Here is a 21081-nt window from a genome sequence, read left to right as displayed (position 1 = left end):
GTGCATTATATATGTTTGACTGAGAGTTGTTAAACGGATGTGCTGCATCCTACAAAATCAGGGTCTAGTCCTGTTGCTCCACCTACCTTACTCGTGAAGTTGGAAGAAAAAAAAAACTCTATAATTTTTTCTCAGAGTCATTTTATAACAGCCTAAGCACAGTGACATAAAACTAATAGACACGTAGATCTTCAACCTGCCACCAAATTATTGGAAATCTTTAACGTTAAAGTTGATGGAAAGCTCTGCTCAGTAATGAATGAAATGTTTAATTTCTGTGCTCTTATTGGCTGTGTTCCCCGACAGAAACAGATGTATTTTCAAAACAAGATAAAACATCCAGTCCATCTTTGCAAAGGATGTAACAAATGGAACTGGACTTGTATCCTGGTAAATGATAGTGATGTCAAAAAATGTGATTAAGGAGCTTCCCTGAATTATGCAACTGTTTTACCGCTTCGGCCACTCTCACTTTCTCGTATGTGGTCACTGCAGGTGACCACAATCTATCCTGACTGTGAGTCAGCCATGGATTGAAGTCCTGGGCTGTGATTCATTTACATCTATAGAATATGCCATCCTCTACTCGTACCTAGGCATGTGCATACTATTGTCTTCTCCATACATTTCTATATACCCTACAGACTTATCTGTAGGAGTGGATAAAGTTGGTTTCAAATTATGTGCTAAACAGAACAGTTCTCTAACGGAAAAGAGATAAAACTAAACACAATATAGAGACACAATGAAAAGAACAATACAGACACAACGAGAGAGACAGGAAGAAAAGCCCTCATATCAGAGAAAGAGCAAAAACTCAAATGATCTATCAGCCTAGGTTTTCATAGATGCTGCACCACTATTCAGTTCCAATGGTCTATTTAGAGCAGTTCGATGGAATATTTTTATTGCATCTTTAAGATGGAGATAGATAACCACTTAAATGAAGGCTGGATTTTTTTATGTGTACAAAAAAATAGTTCTCAAAAGACTTAGTTAAAATAGGAGCTGATTTACACTGCAACATGGAATACTAATGCATCGGGAAAAGATTTGTGATCCAAACACGGATGCTGACAAAGGCAGCAGGTCATAGAAGAGATGCTTCAGCTCCACACCGTGAGAGCTAGCAGAGGAGTTCCCACTGCGTGAGCTCCTCCTGTCTCAGTGACAGTGTGGTGCCCTCCAGAAGGACTGCAGAGCCCATCCTGCCCAGATGGCTGTTCTCAGTCACTTGAGTGCCCTGGTTGTGGACTGACACAGCGACTCTCCTGTAAAGCTGTGAGATCCAAACACACACTTTTTCAAACGTCTCCAAGGTTTTTGAACAAAGCTGTAAAATAAGGACTAATGCGGCTTTCTTCAGGAGCAATCTGGCTGTACGGTGCGGATAGTGATGTTAATTAGCTATAAAAGCTCTGAAGTGGGACTCCCAGCGTCCCTGTGGGATGTCAGGTGTGTTCTAGCAGCGATAACAAGTTATTAACAACCCATCTTGCTCCATGATTGTGAAAGATGTTCATAAACCAGCTGCTTAGCTGTTTGCTGCTCAGAATCCTCAGCACAACCATGTCAACCTGTGCAATTTCGGAGGTTACACAGGTCCTCACACACACGTGCTGCCGATGGAAGAACATTCCCACTGCCGGAAAAGAGATGGCACAAGGAGATGAAAATTCCGAAATGAAATCTTCATTTCCCATTTTTCTAATGGAAAACATTAATTAGCATTTTTCTTTCTACAAACTAAAGTTACATGCTAACTCATTATGACAAACTGCAACACAAATTGATTTTAATTAGGACATGAATATTTTAAAATTAATTTGCTGGATAGATCAACATTTCAAAGTAAAACCAGAAGTGCTGAACATCTGAGCAAAAATAAAATAGTTTTCTTAAGAGGATAATTAGCCCTGCTTACGCTTTGAAATCTGGCTAACTTTTCACATAAAATGGACAAATTCACTGAAATATGTTCATTTTAATAAATTAATTGGTATAATGTTTAGCTGACTATACAGCACAGGAAAAAGAAAACATGGTTATACTTAATCAATGTTTAATTATTTTGCGTAAATGCTGTCTCCCATTTCTAACTTCCTGAAAAGCAGGTCATTAAAAAGTGCCAGTTCAATTTTTACAGGATGGTGACTTCCCAAGGGCAGCAGCCATTACGAATAACCTCTGTTAAGTCCGTCTGTAGAAAATACCCGCAGTAACATGCAAAAACTGAGACTCTGCAGAATGCTGTGATGATTTTGCCGGCATTTTAAAGATAAAACTGAAAACTAAACCTATGGTTAGAAGGGGACTAACTTGCCAAGGCGTAGAAAGGTGATGGTCATTGGGGGAGTTGAAGGTGCTCTTCACCTGTGAAAATTAACTCACTTTTTCTGCCTCATTGAAAATTTTTCTGTCTCCTGGACTTGGGTTTGGGTGTGCACGGTTTTAGGCATTCCCAGTCATGTCCTAGAGAGTGTAAATAAGTTTCCATACATTAACTGGGTGTTTGGGCTTGTGTGCCTGAGCTGGCCTGTACCTTCACTAGTATCTACACCTCCCGCTGAAAAGGTGCAGGAAGATTTCCAGCTGGAACATTTAGGGCATAGTAGGCTTAGCAGAAAGGAAAATGCAACCCCTGAACGGCTGATATATTTCCAGCAGGTGTCTCAGTCCACATTCATCCCAAGGCAGAGCAGCAGCCCTGTTTTATTTATGAAAACAGGAGCACAGCGTATTTACAAAAGGGTGACAGTACTGTTTGCATTTTACCTCTGAAGTAAGGAATTTCTTGTGATCTAAAGCGCTGAAACAAGGAAAAAAGAAAAAGGCAGGAACCTTGTGATCAGTCTTGCTGCAAAGTCACAGACACAGAGAATTAGGAAAGGAAAGGAGGTGGCACCTGGGGGTCCTGGGCTCCGTACCTTGGTTGCAGAGAGCGCCGAAGAATCCAGGCAAGCAATCGCAGTGTCCTGACACGTGGTGACACGGGCCGCTGCTGTGCACGCACTGAGGGCACGGCTGGCTGCAGTGGTGGCCATAAAAACCAGGGGGACAAACTGAAGACAAAACAAAAGAACCTGTCACAGGTTGTCACAAGATTTCTCGTTGCTGAGAGCTTTAGAATTCTCTCTCTGTCTTAACCCCCAAACAAAATTTCTTAATTTATAAAAACCCAATTTTGTGAAGAGCTGAAATGATGAAGCCTTTTGGATTATTCCACGTCTAACAAAGTGTAAACTCTGAGTAAAATTACTCCTGTGGTTCAAACATCCACGCCATCCTACCTCCTGTAAGTCCCTGGCTATTTAACGGTACAGCGGAGCTCTCGCAGCAGCCCCTCTCTCTCCAGACACTAATTGGAGTCTCTCTAGCCTGCTCCAGCTAAACTCTTTTACAAAACATGGGAATTTAAGATGTTTGAGACCTCACAGCTTGCTGGCAGATCTGGTTAATACCTGATAACGTATTCCAACGCTTTTAAGACAGGCAGGAAGAGAAACACACACGTGCACAGACAACTCAGAGTGCTGTTTCCTTAGGAAATTGCACTAAGCGGTCAGAGAAGGTGTATTAGGAGCTGCTCAATGTTTTACATCTAAATACCTATGTCAAAAGCTGATTTCTAAACATATTAGATGCAATACCTGTGTTCAGTTGGGACAGTTTACACATGCCATTGCAGGAGGAGCATCCATCAGTGATGAACAGAATCTAAAAATGGTAATTATGGTAACGGCATACAAAATCACCTCATTTGCATCAGTAATCACACCGGATATCTGAGTAAACTTGTCATGTACTGTGTGCTTCATTTGCTTAAAACCTGAATTGAAGTGATTATAGAATTTGTCCATAAGGTATAGGGCCAAGATTATGGCTCAGCATCTCTTCTAAACGTGTGCTTGTGCTTCTAAGCACCTGTAGAATGAACAACCATCCCCTGTCCAAACATTCGCTGCCACAGATAAGCACAAAGAAATGTTAAATTGCAGTAAGTAACTGGAAAAAGGATTTTGTATGTTTTTATTTTTACTCCCGTGGTTCTCTGTTATCTAGTCCTGGCTCAGTGGTTACTATATCATGTCCATTCTATTTTTTCACTGAATGAGAATTTTTCCCTTGGTCCATCTGTTCACAGAGGGTGTCAGGTTCTCACACTGCTGCAGATTTCCAGCTGGAACTTAGCTGACAGGTTTGTTGATGATGCACTAGCTATGAAACAACCTGGATCACTCCTGGAGACGTTTCTGCAGCCCCAAGAGCAGTAAACTATCCCGGTGTCTCGTGTAATCCTGATTGCACAGACAGAACAAGCTGGCTGAGCATCCTCTTCAGCACTGCCCTTTACCAGCTAAATTCTGTTTCTAAATGGATTTCCAAGAGAAAAATGGGAATGATTCTGAGAGCAAACTTAGCAAGCTAAAGCTCCCTTCACCTACAGAGGTGTCCTCTTCACCAAGTAGTCTTGAGCCCGAATCCAACAGGAGAGGTGGGAGCAGGCTGAGTTCCCTGGCTGTGTATTCACAGGGAGGCATTTCAGGGACACGAACCAACAGCAGGAGCATCCGCAGAAGCCCTCTGCAGTCACCCCACTGTGGACGACAATTTCTCCCCACTGGATCCTCAGCAAATGTCCTCGGGAATCAGCCTGGTTACTGGAGTTGCAAGCTGGGGACGTGGTTTGCCTCTTGTCGCGTACATGCCATCAGCTGACAAAACTACGCTTTTTTTTTTTTTTTTTTCCATCTCAGAAAGGTCAGAAACTAACTTCAGGAAGTTTTGCACTCTTAGGGTTTCAAATTTGTAAAACAATTTCTTCCCCAATTCCCTGAAGCTCTGAGCATCACATTTCAGCCTTGGAGAGAGGTTTTACAGCTATAGAGATGGGCTGAAGCACCTGGAAATTGGGGTTTATAATGGAAATGCTTATAGGCCATTAACTACAGCAGTGCTAGAGGTCATCGTTATAATGGCTTTAAATAAAAACTGTCAGCTACAAATTATTTTTGGAGATGAGTGTGTTCTAGTGTCAAGTGTAACTGGTGAAATCAAAGGGGATACAGAACTGCGCATGCAGAATGTCTTCCAGGAGGAACAAGAGCTGCTGCAGCAAAGACAGACAAACCCATGTCTTGTTTACACGGGAAGGTGGTTGCATGGGTTCGGATCCGTAAATAAAGGTCCCTAAGGGGCAAATGCAGCTTCCCATTTTTATCTCCTTAGCACATTTTAATATGCAGCAGCAGAGCATCAGACAGGAGCTATTTCAGGCTGCTGTGTTGCTTTTTCTGGTGTATAAGGAAACACTTGTCTTGTTATTTGGATAGCGAACGCTCATCCACTTGCCACTGGGTGGTGGTTTATAGCTGACTCTTTAGTAGGTACCCTAGAGTTTACCACCACTTAACTGCAAATCTGGTTTTGCCCAGATGCTGCCAAGTTTGGGATGTAAAGTGTTGCTCCTCCTTTCAGGTCACCTGTGACCTGCCGGTGCTATGGAAGCCCAGAAGAACAAACACAAGGCATGACCCAACGCAGTGGAGTCTCGACTTCATCAAGATACATTTTTTAGGCTAGCTTTTGCCCTTGTGAAGTCATGAGCTAAAGCAGCTCTGAAACCTGTGGCTCTGTCGGTCTGGTGTCATAAATGAGCATTTCTACCTGCTCTGCTTCTGCCACCCCATCTATGGAAAGTCTTACTTCTCTGGCACAAGGGTCCCCTGTATCCTGGCGCGCAGTCGCAGGTGCCGTCCTCCGGCGAGCAGGATCCCCCGTTCTCGCAGGTACAGGAGATGGAGCAGTTGGGTCCCCAGCGGCCCTGGCTGCATATATTGTCACAGTGGATGCCTGGAGATGTAAAGGCACACGTTAGAGCTTACTCTGCTCATTGATCAAAGAAACGTTTGTCTGGACTGATACCTGACAGTACATCACAGAGCAGACGAGGGAGCCTGGGAAGGAAATTGCTATCCTTTCATCTGCTTAATCAAGTGAAAATTAAGAAATTGCCAGAGAGGTGAATTCTGTAGGTGTTAGTGGGCTCCTGTTCAGTCCTTAGCACCATTAAAGAAACTCTGCATGTCATCTCAGAGAAGGTCAGGAATTGCTTTAAAGTCCCAAAATATCTCAAACAGCTGGTCTGGAAACGTGCGGTTGATTGAAGCCTGATTACTTAACCGTTGTGAAGTGGAGGGTTCTGCAAAAACATGTCCAGGTCTGGGATTCTTGAACCCCACATCCACCCCGAGCTCCCAGTTCCGTGTTAACGAACCAAGTTCTGATCTAGCCCGTGGCCGTATGGGGGCACAGGCTGATCGTTTGCGTGTTAGATGGAGACTGAGACCTGTGATTCCTAGGGTTGTTGTTTGATATTTATTATTATCAAAAGCAAAGTTTGGAAACACTGAAAGGAGCACACGATCCAGAAAGCTTAACATGAGGCTCCCAGCATTGTTTCAACTGGTTTTGAGTGGCGACTTTTAAAAACACCCTTGTGCCACGGCTTGTCACATGTAAGTGTAATCCAAGGATTTCATCCCGCACAGCATTACTCTCACTCCACTGGGATAAGACAGTACCTGCCATGCCTGCAATTAGCAGAACTATTTGCCCAGTTGAGGGTTCCTTGGATTGCAAAAGGCTTGCAGGATCAGGAACTAAGAGAGACACGAAGCGCTGCCAGCCGCGGGGAGCGGCGTTAGCGGTAGCACGCTGCAGATACCGATAACAACAGATGAAATGAATCACAGGCTGGCTGGAGAATTTTCCTAACAGCATTACCACACCGGGTGCCTTACAACTGCACCACCAAGATTTGCTGGTATACACACGCCCCAGCTGGAATCTCAACGTGAAGATGTTCTTTATCACCCATGCACATGTCCCCGCTGCATAATGGGATAAATGCAGACGAGGGCTCCCAGAGCCCCAGCCGCAGACAGAGGTTGGATTAGCGCCTGGCTAAGGAGAAATACAATCCCAAGTAATTCCCTCCACCTCTGATAACTTCATCTGGATGCTACAGGTAATGCGACTGTATTTGCGAAGCTCTGATCTGCGTGGGCACCAAACTTTGAGGATTATTAAATCAGCTAAAAGTCATTATAAACACACTTACGGTGCAGTTTCAAGTTGGTTTTATAAATCTCTGAAGTTAATACAGTAAGAAATACTGCAGAGCCAAAATTTCCCTTTTCTGAAGATTAATCACACAATTATAATGTCCTTTCCTAGAAAATCTTCACCAAGTCTGGCAAAAGCACAGTTTGAAATGGGGTTCCTAGTAATACATGATCACAGCTGTATTTATAAAGAGGCATGGTCTGTGCTGTAGAGCTTAATAAAAACCACATTAAAATACAGTAAAAACATAATACAAGCTCAACCCCTTAATATCTAAGTAAATAAATCTGGAAAAGGGAATGCAAAAAGGGACAAGGAACATTTGTATTAGTAAAATCAAGAAAAGCCATTATTTTTAATACAGTCTTCCCTACTCCCTTTGAAATCAAATATATCCTTGGATTACTTAAAGAGTAAATGCTTTGTGTGTGCGTTCATGTCATACATCTACAATGTAATTAAAAAGTCAGACAATAAATCGTAAATAAAAAAATGCATTTCATATTTATACGTACATATATACAATCATTTATAGTTTTGAGAGCCTCAGCACGAGCTCCCAGAAATGAAATTCAGCCACAAACGCAGAAGAATGTGCGTGTTTTCCTCCTGACTGCAGCATTAAAACTACAATCCCCTCACTGTGAATGGGCTGTTTATAAATGGAGACAATTAACCAGCATTATTTCTTGTCTCTTTCGGCAAAGTTTGGGGAAGAAGGACGTGGACTCCTTTCTCTGGAAGGTAGCTGCATTAGGATGCCACGGCTGTTCTTCGCAGCAGCAAAGTCCTTCCTTTGGTAATGACTAATGAGGGATGTCTTCCCGCTCCTAACGAAGGCAATGAGTCATTGTGAAGCCGATTGTTGTAACGAAATGTAAACGGGGGGAAAGGAAACCTTCTAGAAGACACTGATAGCCATTACAGCAGTTATTTATTTATACATTTTCAGAAGACAACCAAGAAGACGCCGCAATCAATTTTTATTACTTTATATTACTCCAAGTTAATTCTCATGGAAGAGTTCATTTTTGGAGGCTCCTACACACACTGAATTGCAAATGTAAATGAGAAGTTACAATTGCATCTGGACACGCGTGTCTTACGGAATTGTGCTAAAAAAGCACCTGAATTTTACAATTCCCTAACTTGACAGCGTATGAAGGGGGAGTCCATCCCTCCCAGCTGCTTTACCGTCGCAGTCAGCGAAGCAGCAAGCTTCTTTCATGTAAAACTTTACTATTTACTTAGGAACTTGCTGATGAACATTTCTGATAAGCAATTTGTTTTCAATATCCAGAAATATAAAAAATGTTGAGGTCACACGTCTCTGTATTATCTCACGTTACAACCACAGATTCCTACGTTATGAACAAATTCCTTGTTTCACAAGCATGATGTAGAATTTAGAAAGACGACTCTCAGAAGGATAAGTCCCTGAAGCTGCAGGAGGGAGTTCTATACATAAACTCCATTGCCTGGATACCGGGAAATTATCTTCCTGCCTGAGGCTGTGGGTCACCATTGCAGACACTGGTATGGAATTACACCTCCAAGACCTTCTCAAACAATGTTCTGGGGGTGAATTGTAAATGAAATTCACAGAACTTACATAAAATTACAGTTATCCACTCTACATGGGCATAGGACATTTGCACCCTCACGCAGTAAGCCCGAGGTAAGAGCAGAGTCTGACGTGGGGTTTAATCCGGGCTGGGAAAGAGCAGCCACAAAACCTCCACGGTCTGGAGTGGATCTGGGGAACTGGATTTCTTACATATGTTGCATGGTAATAATACATCTCATATATTGTAGCCCAGTTCTGCTGCACAGTGGCTGGAGAGGTGTGAGCCTGGCGACTTGACGTGATATAAGCTTGAGTCTGGCTTACGTGGAGCTGTATAAATTTTTACGGGATGAAGTTGGTTCTTTGTATTCAAATTTACAAATCAGGCTGTGAAAGGCTCCGTGAACATCCACACAACCATCCTGAAAAGGAGCAAGAAAAAGAAAAAAAGAAAAAAAAAATCCCCTGCCATACAACTGGGATGTCAGGCATCTATTGAAGAGCTGCTTCATACACTGCTTCCGCCAATAAACTTCAACGAAAGTTGGTCAAAGTGATGCGGATTTAGCACTGCCTGCAATGACGTCCCGCTGAAGGACTTTGCAGGGTGAAAGTCCTGAAAGCCAGACATAAGTAGAATTCCCTTTTTTCTCTCTCCAGCTTACTTGTGCAATTGTGCTCATGCTTGGGGATTGCGTCTCGAGCTCTTAATAAATCCTGCCATTGTTTTCCTGCCTCGTCTCTAGGTGGCTGGAAACTAATACTCCGAACACAAGAGAAGAGCAGGAACGGATGCAATAATGAGAACCAGTGGCCTAGTTCTGACCACTGCTATCCCCTCGACAGTAGCCTCTGCAGCAGGGCCTGCATGCTGCCCAGCATCTAATTATTTTTCAGGGATGTGGGAATTTGATAAATTATGGGATGTAGCTCCCTTCCCCCCGTGTACTTTAATTTTATAGCTACTTGTGTACAACTGCAATTATTGCTCTGAATAAGATCTTCAGCTTTTTCTTTTTTTAAAAAAAAAGTCACAATCTAAAGACAGATGCAACATCAATTAGCAATGACAGGAATGATTTCAGCAGACATTTGAATCCAACACAAACATTGTGCTCTCCTCCACCTGTCTTTCAACATGACATGAAGTCATAATAATCTCTTATTTCTGGCATTTGAACAGCTTTGGAAGGAGCTGCTTTTTGTGCATAAATAGGCGCTGGGTTTATGCAGCAATCCAGTGGCCTGGAGTTTGGTGAGTCACGCTTGGCTTCGATCTGGAATGTCTGGTAGCTTTTGTCTCTGGCACTACTAATTGTTGGTGGTGGTTTGTCTACCTGGTGACGCAGGACGTGGTGACAAAACCTCAACAGCAGCACTAGCACTTCAACAGCAGAAAACAGCCTCATGATCACAGCTGCAAGGTGATTTTAGACAAGCAATTGCGGGAAGCGGACCAGCACGCACTTGATCGTACTGAAAATGGGGATGTATCACTGAATGGGATCTCTAGAAGGGACTGCTGCTTCGTGTGATACCGTCGCTCTGGTCTCCATCCCGTGGGACTGTCCCGCCTGCAGCAATCCCTTCGGCAGCTGTAGCACACCTCCCGCCAAGCCGCCAGCCCTGGAGGGGTTCCATGGGGCTGTCACGCCAGGGTCACAGCCAGAGTCCCCTGAGGTCATCTGGACAGCTTGCCCTGGCCTCCTAACTCATACATTTATTTCTGGTAATGATTTCTATAATCATACATTCACGTTTTCTTTAACCTTATTCTCTTCTCTCTCCTCAGTACTCTTGTTGCCGGTATGCTTATGTTTTCCCTATAAATCCCATTTAAATCAGCTCTGTATTTGAGATTAGATCAACATACTTTCCTAAACAGTGAATATTTTGCTGCTTCAGTCTGTAGAAGGTAAAGGAAAATTCAAGAAGAACGTAAGAAAGAACTGTCCGATTAGCTCCGGGGATCAGCCGCTCAGAAGGTGCTATGACAGCATGAGAACGAGGGTTCACAAAGAATACTTGATGCTTTTCTATCACTTTTTGCATCTTCATATTTATTCCTACCTGAGGCAAACCCTGAAGTATTTTGACTCAGATCCAGCCAGAGACACCACTGCACAATTCATGACAGCTCAGCATTTAAGGATGCTGAAGAACGAGAAAATCTGCTTGGGAAGGGCAGCAGATAGAAGAAAACATAAAGGGATCTCTCATAAAATTAAATGGAAACATTAAGAATTGATTGCTGCTCATCCAGTCTGCAAATAAGCTATTTTTGTTTTTATATAGTGAATCTATTGAACAGCAATAACTGCAGCCACATTCACATTACCTATGAACTTTTGTGGTGTTCTCAAAATGTTTTTCTAACTGAGAAATATTTTTTCAAATTGATGAGGTGGAGCCCCTCGTTACCTTGCCAAGCCTTGTTCACCGGTGGGCTTCAGAGCTGTGTAACGGCCCATCAGTCTAAATGAAAGCTCCATCATCTGGTCCTAAATAGTGAAGAATAAGCCTCTCCCTGCAGCCAGTGAAAAATTCTAAATTGTCTCTTCTCTCATCATTGCATGGGCGATTTATGCACCCATTAATGAAAGTGTTTTTCTGAAAGTAATACACTTAGAGCCTAATGCACCTCTGCGGAGCACTAATCGTACCCCTATTTTTAATTATCTAGAGAAAACTCCCGATATGAATCACCTAACTCAGGGAATTTATGTAATAAAAGCTTTTGAGGCAAGAGACCTACCTCACAAGAAATTGAGTAAGTCAAAACGTTTGCTAAAATTACGGATCATCCGGTTCCCTTTGCTAGGGGATGTTCTCCGGGGTGCAGAAAAATGTTCCCACGAGCAGGAAGGGCAGATCTTGAAGAAACGGCACGAAAAGGAGCCAAGATCTGTGCAGTCCTCCTTCACCTGTAGGACACTTCCTACCACATCTCAAGCTCTGGACACAGTTTCAAGCCAAGAAGGAAGAGAAAAGCCTGGGAAAGAACGTCAGCAGGTGAGCAGGAGGGAGGAGCTCGCAGGTGTGAAGCAAGGGATTGCTTTGCTGGCTTTCCAGCGCTGGAGGCTCCAGGCTAAGCCACCAGCTCAGAACGCAGCTTGGCAAACGCCGTTGTACAAGGGAATGTGCGAGAGCCTTTCATGTTCAATAACGTCGGCTGAAACTCAACCTTTTGTCCTTTGTGTAGCACGGGAAGGAAGATGTTTACAACATTTGTCACCGCAAACCCTTTCTGCAATAACATGTATATACAACAGTTTAGCTTGCTGGCTGTTCACGGAATGATTTTTCCTTTTTCTTCTTCCAGCATGCCAGCATCCAGTATTTAGGCTGCTGAAATGTTCACAAATAATTTTTCACCGCTTCCTGCCCACATTTATTTACAGGTGAACGTATTGTACACACAGACAAGCTTATACATAGACTGGCTCCATAGTAAAATGGAAAATGGGCAAATAACTCTAGCATCAAGTTTAATTTTTTTAGAACCCGTTAAATTAGCATAATCCAGGATGCCATCCAAGCTATATCTTTCCAAATAAATTTAAAAGATATCCTTTAATAAGTGAAAAGAAACCCCCAAATAAATACAAAGATAAATGAACTCGTATCTCGTGTTTACAAGACTAATCCTGCAATCATTTGCATGCATGCTTAAATTTAGCAGTAGGCTTACTGCAAAATCTAATTAAGGGTCTGATCCAACTCCCACTGAATGAGTGGCGAAAATCCAACTGATTTCACGAAAGGTGAAATATATACTAAATCTGGCGCAGGACAAACACAACGAAACCTCGCTTCAGTGAGAATCTGGAGCCCCCTAGATATCTGCCAAGGAACGCACAGCCATAATTAATGTCAGGACATCAATGGAGTCTTTGATATAACTTCATAATTCATATTTTTTAAAATTAGCCAGCAGGAACCATACTTAAAGGTTCCTGTCAAAGAGAGAATTTTTAAGCACAGCCTGACATTAAAATCTTATCAACTCACTTGAAATTAAGTCAATGAAAAATTAAAGCTAATTTCTAATAAGCTTATGTTACATTCATAGACTAAAGGGCACTTGTCGAATCCAGGGAGTAAGCGTACCTTTTCATGTGGAAAAGAGTTCCACATCTGAAAGGCAGAGGCCAGAAGAGAGGCTAAAATGCACCATTTTAGGCTGACTCTAAAAATGTCTAGTTTTTCTCTCTGTTTAAAGCTAATGTAAGGATACAGAATAATCACAAAAGTAAATTATTAATTTAAAAATCTGGAATAAGACTGCCAAAAGTGATAAGTGCAAAATATGGTTTAGATAATGAGATTAGACATCTAGAAAATGTATGTTTAATAGGAACTTACTATTGCTCCATTCTGATATTTTAGGCTTTGTATTAGAGACCACGACAGTACGTAACAGTCTGATTGTAAAAAAAAAGCCAACCCACAACATTACGAATTCTACAGTACTGTGGATCTCTCCAGCTACAAACCTGTAGGTGCATTAAAAAAGTCCTAGATTTTTTCTGGTTTTAAAGATGTATGAAAAAGTCAGCTACCAATTATACCAGTATGCTCCCGGAGCTGATCTGTGAATGACAACAGAAATATTTTGGCTCAGTCTGGTACAGCTGAGGACAGGATCTGGCCCTAAGATTATAAACTGGATACTGCTGAAGAAAAAGTCATATTAATACAAACAAAATGCATTTCATGGGAAGCTAAATGGAAAGTTGGTTGTTTTTTCTTTTTTTCCTTGAAAGACATACCGCCTTCTTGCAAAGAACTCGGGAAAGTGAAGTTAAAAATACCCTGGAGCTCACCGTCAAAGTGGTCACTGTTCCTTTAAAATTCAAAAAGGCCCTCCCTTGGGTAACAGGCTTATCAGTTTTACTGAATTAATGTGTCCACAGGAGGGAAGAAGCGTGTTTCTGTGTTTGAGTGACAGTGCGGATGTCACTCGCCGCCTGCAAATTCTCCCCGACGCGAAGTCTCCTTGCTCCCAGCTCACCTTACCTGGGGCCAGCCGGCGCTCCCAACCCCGGCCGATCGCACGCCGAAACCCCGCAACTGGAGACTACAACCACTGCACGGGATTGCTGGACACGATAGAGACAATTAGGGTTTGTGTTGCTGTTATTGAGGTTGTAAAGGACAGTGAAATACATATTTTGTGTACCAGGAAAGAGGGAGGCTGCTCGTAGGAGCCATGAATGAACCTGAAGGTGAAAAGCACCAACGCAATAACCAGATGTTTCTTCCTTACCGGCACGTATCATTTCCACCCCTGTGCTTGCCATCCTGATTAATTAAGGAAAACCTATGAGGGGCTCTTTTATAATTAACTATGGGATGCACGTTTCTATATTTTCCATCTTACATCTACAGTACCATCCTATTTTCCCCACACATTTTTGGGATGTGAAACTCCACTGAATTAACTTCGGCTCCGGATTGTTCTGATTGAACAGCTACTGACTAAACAAGTTCAGCGGATAATTGAGACAGCATCGTACTGCAGCGTTCTATAAAAACCAGAGCACGACACAAAAACCAGACAGACAGAAACAAGATTTGGATAAGACAGCATTTCAGATCAAAGGAATTCAGATAAACAGGATTGTAACTGCCCTTCGCATTTACAGGAATGGAACATATCCCCCTGCAGATCGCTTCCTATTTAACCTCGCTGTAACACGGGAAAGGTTAACAAAACACACACTGCCACAATTAACTCGAAGCGCATTGACTCGTTACGGGGAGGTGCTGTGAATATCAGCCAGGCCTGTGGCTTTCCTTTCTGTCATTTGTGTGCGAGCGGGATGTCCGACTGTGAAATCAGACGGACTCGCGTCCTAGAGCCAGGATGAGCAACGGCCAAGCCTGGCTTCCCGGAGTCCGACCCGGCTCAGGTCAGGCACAAAGGGAGCACCTCCAGAAACTGTGACCAACGCAGTTATTGAGGGTTGTACCGAGTGAACCAGCCAAAGGCTGTGCAGTAATAACTAGGTGGTATCTGGGAGGAAACCATTGCTGGTACAAAACGTGCTGCCAGCAGCCACCTTGAGGAGCGAGGACCAAGCTGACGGGGTTTCGGTTCAGCTTTGCAAAACCCAGATGGCTTAGGTGGAGCTGGGAGGTCCAAAGCTGTGCAGCATCACACCTAACAGAGGAACATCACCTTCCCATGTTCTCCCCAGCTCCTGACCCACCCAGCAAGGCTGCCAGGGCAGCCGGTCCTTTTCTGTCCAGATTCAGGTTATTTATTAAGGAAGAGGAGGTTAATTGAAATTTATGAGCTTATCACCATCCCTGAGCATCCACGAGAGAAGGTTGCATCTGGGCGAGACACGACTGATGCCTGCTTTGCTAGGACCTGTTTGCTTGCGAAGGATTTCCAGGAGAAGCTCCACCACGTAGGTTTTCTATGCTTCCATTCCCTCTCTGAGTATTCAGCGTGTGCAAGATCCCTAATTAACCAAATGCAATTAGCCCAGAAGCACTCAATTTTCAAGCATTTTCATTTTAACCTGAATGTAGGCAAAATAACACTTTTTCCACAAATGACTGGTATGTTGGGAGCTTTAAGGTACCTGTGTGCACACATACACACAGACACAGAGCTGCAAGCACAGAAGCGATGCGTATCTGAAATGCATGGCAAACCTGGAGTGAGAGAGACTTATTAATCTTTATAAAACAATCAGTCTAATCAGTCAAGACTTGGTCCTGCTGGGGGCCGCGCTCTTTAACCTCGCAATAAATCCAAACACGTCTTCTTTTGATTCCAGGGGTACTATTTCTATATGTGAGGTTGCACGTATGCAGGAGTGGTGCAAGGCGGAGAACACCACTCACTGCAAGCTGAAGAACTCCTTATTGTTATTGCATCTGACATTTCCCTCATGTGGAGGAAAATCCAGCTGTGCACTGCGTCAGCAGGTCACAGACCTGATTCTGGCCCACATTTGGCCGAGTTTCACTTTGCTTGTATCACACGAGAGCCTTTTGCCAGCATGGTTTTGGTCTTTTATGTACCAATGTTACGCTTGCCGTGCTGTCTACAAAGCCATTCGTGATACAGTGTGCCTGGGGACCCGGCTGGGTGATTTTCAGCCATCGCGACAGGGCGCAATCATCGTCAGATCTGATCTCTCTTCTGCCTTTGGCTGCACATGTGCAATTCCCCGCTGAACTGAATGGAAACTGTCTCTAAGCAGCTTGTTGCCTGTGTGCTTATTTATGCATGCAGCTGGTTTGCACAGCTCTGTGATCTCCTGGAGGATACCAGGGAATCTCTTCATCATCTTCCCCTCTGCCAGGTACACTCAGCTCCTGAAACTTCCCTTCCCCCAGCTGGTATGCAGGGAGGGGCATTGTCCTGAATGTCTTGATGGGTGGTGGTGATAAGACAAGGATGGCAGACTGCTATTCACTTACATTGTCTGCTACTCTTCGCATGCCTTTTTTCTTCTTTTCCTAGACTTTCTCCATGCTCCTACCATCTCTCAGCCTCAGAAGGTTTATAGCAGTAACATATTGAAAACCGCTTTAAAGAAAATGGGTTCAGTCTTCCCCTTGATCCTTACATTGAACGCTGACATCAAGAGGGAGTCCTGCGTGTGGGCTGAACATACAGAATTCGCTGTTTCAGATGAAGTTTTGTGGCTATTAGGATCAGAGGGCCACATGGATGCTCTGTCTGCTCTGAGTGGGCAGGAAAACCTTCAGATGTTCCATGATCCTGAACTTTTCTGATCTTTTTTCAAGCCATGCCTAATTAGTACCAAATTCAGAAAGCAAAACTTTAAGCCTGAATTATTTATTACGTCATATTTATAAAATGCACAGCAATACACACCATGGCCCAGCTCACAACAACTGCAGACACGTTTAATCTTTCACTGATGCTATACTCCTTAAGATGAAAATATAATTATAGAGCTGAAGAGTTTCTGAAGTTACATACTTTCAAACTAGTACGAGCAGAAGAATTTATCCTTGTGCCTGGTGCTAAGCCAAGTGGAAAAACCGTTGGAAGCAGAACTGACAAAACACATGTTGGCTCTGGCTGTCTATCGGCTTTCCCAGCACACACCTTACGTGGCTCTGTCACCATCTGAACTCCAACCTGGTCTCGAATACTAACATATTTTTCTCCCTGAAACGTGATCCTGAAGAAGGAAGTTGCAGAACTGCAGGGACACACTGAGGGATAAAGTGCTTAGTTTGCAGTACATCCCCTGCAAGTTAACACACATTTATCTTGCCCAACATGGAAATAAAAATCATAGAAATTATTCTTACCTTTACTTCAAGCAATTTGTATCTGCGTTTGATGTACATCTACAGATGTGCATGGGAGTAAGTACAGAGTATCTGCTGCAAATGCCTTTGAGAAAAAGCCACACATTCAGTCTGAGTTGTCTGCAAAGTCCATTTTCTGCAGTTTCTTCTGGAATGTCACATCCAGAAAGATGTGCAATAAACTTTTAGAGTAAGCGTGTATCTCTTTAATTTACTGTACTTTCAAAACCCATTTTCTCCCTTGAAGACACTCACAGTGACTCCAGGAAAGCTACCAACTGTTTGTCTGATGATCATCAATAATGCACAGCAGAGTTTTAAAGCCTGATAGATGGATATACTGGCGGTAAAGAGGCTCAGAGAAAGATGAATGCAGTGCAGGGAGTGAAGAAAGCAACCTGGAGGAGGGGATATTAGTGAGTTTACAAAATGGATTTTCTTGTGGGCAAAATGCCCTTTTCAGGGATGCATGCCCAGTATCTTCGGAAAGTAACTTTGTTGTAAGCAGCGTGTAGAAGTTCCTATTTCTGCATTTTATTTAATTCTTAAGTTGGAAGTTCTAGGTATTATTTCATTGCTTCTGCTCCACACTTCTGGGAGCTGAGCTCCTGTGGTGATGTTCTCTCCATCAGGAACAGAAGGGACGCATTGGTTTAGAGCACAAACGAAGGGGTAAGGTGACAGCACCCCAAATGCTGGCTGCCTGATCAGCCTGCCCTGCTCCGTACGTTCTTCCAACTTGTTTGAAAAGCAATTAAATTTTCCAAATGAATTGCTGTTAATATAAATGCATTTTGGCTGTCAGTGCCTCTGGTGGTTCTGCAGTTATGGGCACAAATATAAGTTCATTTCCCTCCAGGAACTCTACAGAGAGCTGGGGGAGATTAACTTCAGGCAGCTAAGTGTGAAATACGGGTTGGGTCGATAACTTGCCCCTGCTGCTGTTGTGTTAGCTGGCCAAAGCTGGCAAAGAGACATATCAGCACGGAGTCGAGCGAAGGTCTGAGATCTCCAGCCTGGACTCTGCCACTTCACTGGACGTTCCTCTCTGCCTCTGTGTGATCATGAGAACTCCATGTCAAATTTGCACTAATCTGCTCTCCATAACTGCCCTTCTGTGTGATAAGAAGCATGGGAAAAAGCACAAAGACAATGTTTTGTGACAAAACTGGGTTTTGTATGATGGAGCAGCTGTAACGACTCAGAAAACACCTCTCTGCATCCCCAGGTATGATGGTCCCAGAATTCATCATACCACAACCACCGCCATGGAAAGGGTCACTCAAGGAGAAAAACTCTGCAGGATTTCCAGATGATCTCCACCCTCCTGAGGATTCTTTCTACAGAAGGCTGACATCTGGCTCCAGGTTTGGAGCCATCTCAGCTAATCTGAATACAAATCCAATTATTGTCACCATCATGAGTGATGTAAATACGGGTAAGTTCGCTGATCTTGTCTCAATCTATTATTTAAAAATTTGCAGTCACAAGCCCAGTGCTACAACGGATGCAATAGCAAAGGAAAACAACTCATCAAAAACCTGAAAAAAACCCAAACCAACAAAACCCCCAAGGTTTAAAAAGGTAATTGCCAATTTTACCTGTCCAGCCCGCAAGACAGCAGCAGTAACCGGTGACAGGATCACACCCATCTGCGTGGCTACAGTCACAACGTTCACTGCAATTAAGACCATATGTTCCATCCTTGCAAAAATATAAATGAAAAAGTCCCTCAGTAATCAGTTTTTTGTTCTAAAATGTGCAAAATCATCTATCATGTCCCTCCTAATGCTGAGTCGCATTTTTAAAATTAACATACAGAGCAGAGAGAAACAATCCAGTGCCTAACATTTCTCTATAGAACCAAATGAGGAATCACTTTAAAAAATGATGTTCAAGAAAATGCAGATAACACAGCAATAGCTCTGATAAATACAATGCAAAGTATAATACATCTACTTGACTGCTAGAGCCCCAATCTGTTACGTACATGATTTCCTTCAGATATCCACAGACAAAACGAGACACCGACCACCTGCACATTCAGAAGAGCTGTGTGAGCTATGGTTTTAAGGGGATGCAGGACCGTGCCAGCTGTACTTACAGGACACGGCTGGTCGCAGTAGTCCCCTTGCCATCCCGGCGAGCAGAGACAAAAGCCATCAGCAGGCCTGCAGGCTGCTCCATTTGTGCAGGAACACGTCTGGTTACAGTTAAGACCCCAGCTTCCACTCGAACACGGAATAGAGCAATCTACTCCTTGCCACCCTACAGAAAAATGTGAGAGAAACAGTGTTTGGGATGTTTTCACCAAAGTAAGGTAGAGACAGCAAGAAAGGCAGCTTGCAAACTGCAGCTTTGTTTCTAGGACCAGTTTCCTCCGGATCTTGGTGTCAATTAAGACTACCTTTGGGTCCAAGATTGGCCCTTTAAATATGACTTCATCTACCAGCACCTACACGTACAGAAGGGTGCTATAGGTACCACCTATAGGCTGGAGACCTGATGATCAGCCAGAACGCAGGAAATTTGCCATTCGATGCTGCCTGTTTCTTCCCTCATATTTTTTTGAGAATGCTCTTTAATATAAAGAAGCTATTACATCTAAAAAAAGACCAAGGCCATCATTTCTAACCATTAAGGCTCAAATCTGAACTACCAGCTGCACAATGGCTTTCATTACGCTGCAGCTGTATGTGATGGAGTTGAGCAGTAACTCATGGTTTATGCACCCTCATTAAATGGGGTTCTACAGTCATCCATTAATTCATGTTTGAAATGCCAGATTTTATCATTATTTGCCTCACTTCTGTTTTAGGGCTTATGTATGCCATACAGGCAGAGCTCACGTCGGTATTCTGGGGGAAGGCACTGCCACATGGGGAACATAAGAGACACTGTGCTAGGGCGCGGTGGGAGATTTCTCAAGTGTTTACTGGACGCGTGGGTTATGCTCGCTATCATCAGGCACGGAAGGGAATTACGGACACGTGTGGGAAGAAAAGAGGTGAGTCTTGCAGAGAGACTCCAGAGCAGGAAAGACTTCTTGTTTCCCAAGATCAAAGACAGCCACACCCTGCACCCCCACGCTGGCTTAGGGGACAGAAGACACTGCACATGGCTGGAGTGTCACAGTGTCAGGGCACAGCACAGACGGGGACCTGAGGATGGCAGACAGCCAGGGCGCACCCCACAGTCCCTGAGCGTAGGGCTAGCAGCCGGGATGGGCTAGGAGCCCAGCTCACCAGGAGAGCCTACGGGAGTGAGCCCAGCCCGTGGCTGAGCCAGGCATCAGGTCTGGTGTGGATAACCATGGCCAGGCACAGTCCTGCGCAACGGGCTAAAGAAAAGCCAGGCAGGAGGCTGCCTCTGCTCCCTTGTGTCACTCCAGGCATGGAGGGGAGAACAGGGGCTTTTGAGTCCTGGAGAAATGGGGCAGCAAAGTGATAAAGAAAAAACTCCAACAGCCTGGGGATTGCTTTGCATTTCCTCTGGAGAGGAGCTGTGGCTCTGCCAGCACGCTTGGTTCTGTGACCTGTTCTTGCAGCAGAGCAGTGAGGTCTGGCCCCCGTTCAGGGCAGAGACAAAACATCCAGACAAGCCCCTGGTGAGTTTGGATACTTGGGCAGACTGTTGAATTACTGACAGGCGCAAGAAAATAGTGGAGCTACTGACTGCACAACTGTGCCACTTTAAAAGGGGAGAAGCACTGATGCCAAATTGTAGACAATTGTTAAATCTGAATTTTGCTTACCTTCTTTGCAGTAGCACAGACCATCCACAGGGGAACACGCACCATCGTTTTTGCAGTTACAAACCGATGAGCAATTGGTACCGTAGGTTCCTGCCATGCAGGTAATGGTGCAGTCATCGCCCTGCAAACCAAAAAAGTCAGAGTCAGCTGAAGAAATGTGAATTGGAGGAAATTCCCATCCCTGCACAGGGAAGCTTTCTCTTTCGGGACAGTGAGCAGAGTGTTATGAGTTGATTGCTGAGTCTTTTGCACACGAGCAGTCACCGCTGCTTCCCATGATTATGATGCAATTAGTGCTTTGATTGACTTGGAGGAAAGGGAC

The 21081-nt window shown here is 43.8% G+C and overlaps 1 protein-coding gene across 1 annotated transcript in view; it reads right to left on the bottom strand.

Annotated features, from left to right (window-relative positions):
* The window catches only part of LOC104469960 (multiple epidermal growth factor-like domains protein 11), a gene marked incomplete at its 3' end in the record, with an annotated part of 75594 nt that overhangs the window by 14083 nt on the left and 40430 nt on the right, over positions 1-21081 (bottom strand). The window contains exons 7-11 of the mRNA XM_010084709.1: positions 20760-20880; positions 19110-19273; positions 18607-18709; positions 5707-5853; positions 2928-3062 (exon numbers count right to left, since the gene is read on the bottom strand). Coding sequence (XP_010083011.1) covers positions 2928-3062; positions 5707-5853; positions 18607-18709; positions 19110-19273; positions 20760-20880 — 670 coding nt within the window. The remainder of the gene's footprint in view (positions 1-2927; positions 3063-5706; positions 5854-18606; positions 18710-19109; positions 19274-20759; positions 20881-21081) is intronic.

Source organism: Pterocles gutturalis, unplaced genomic scaffold (genome assembly GCF_000699245.1).
Source record: "Pterocles gutturalis isolate BGI_N339 unplaced genomic scaffold, ASM69924v1 scaffold8440, whole genome shotgun sequence".
Classification (NCBI taxonomy): domain Eukaryota; kingdom Metazoa; phylum Chordata; class Aves; order Pterocliformes; family Pteroclidae; genus Pterocles; species Pterocles gutturalis.
This window is presented reverse-complemented; position numbering and strand designations above follow the sequence as displayed.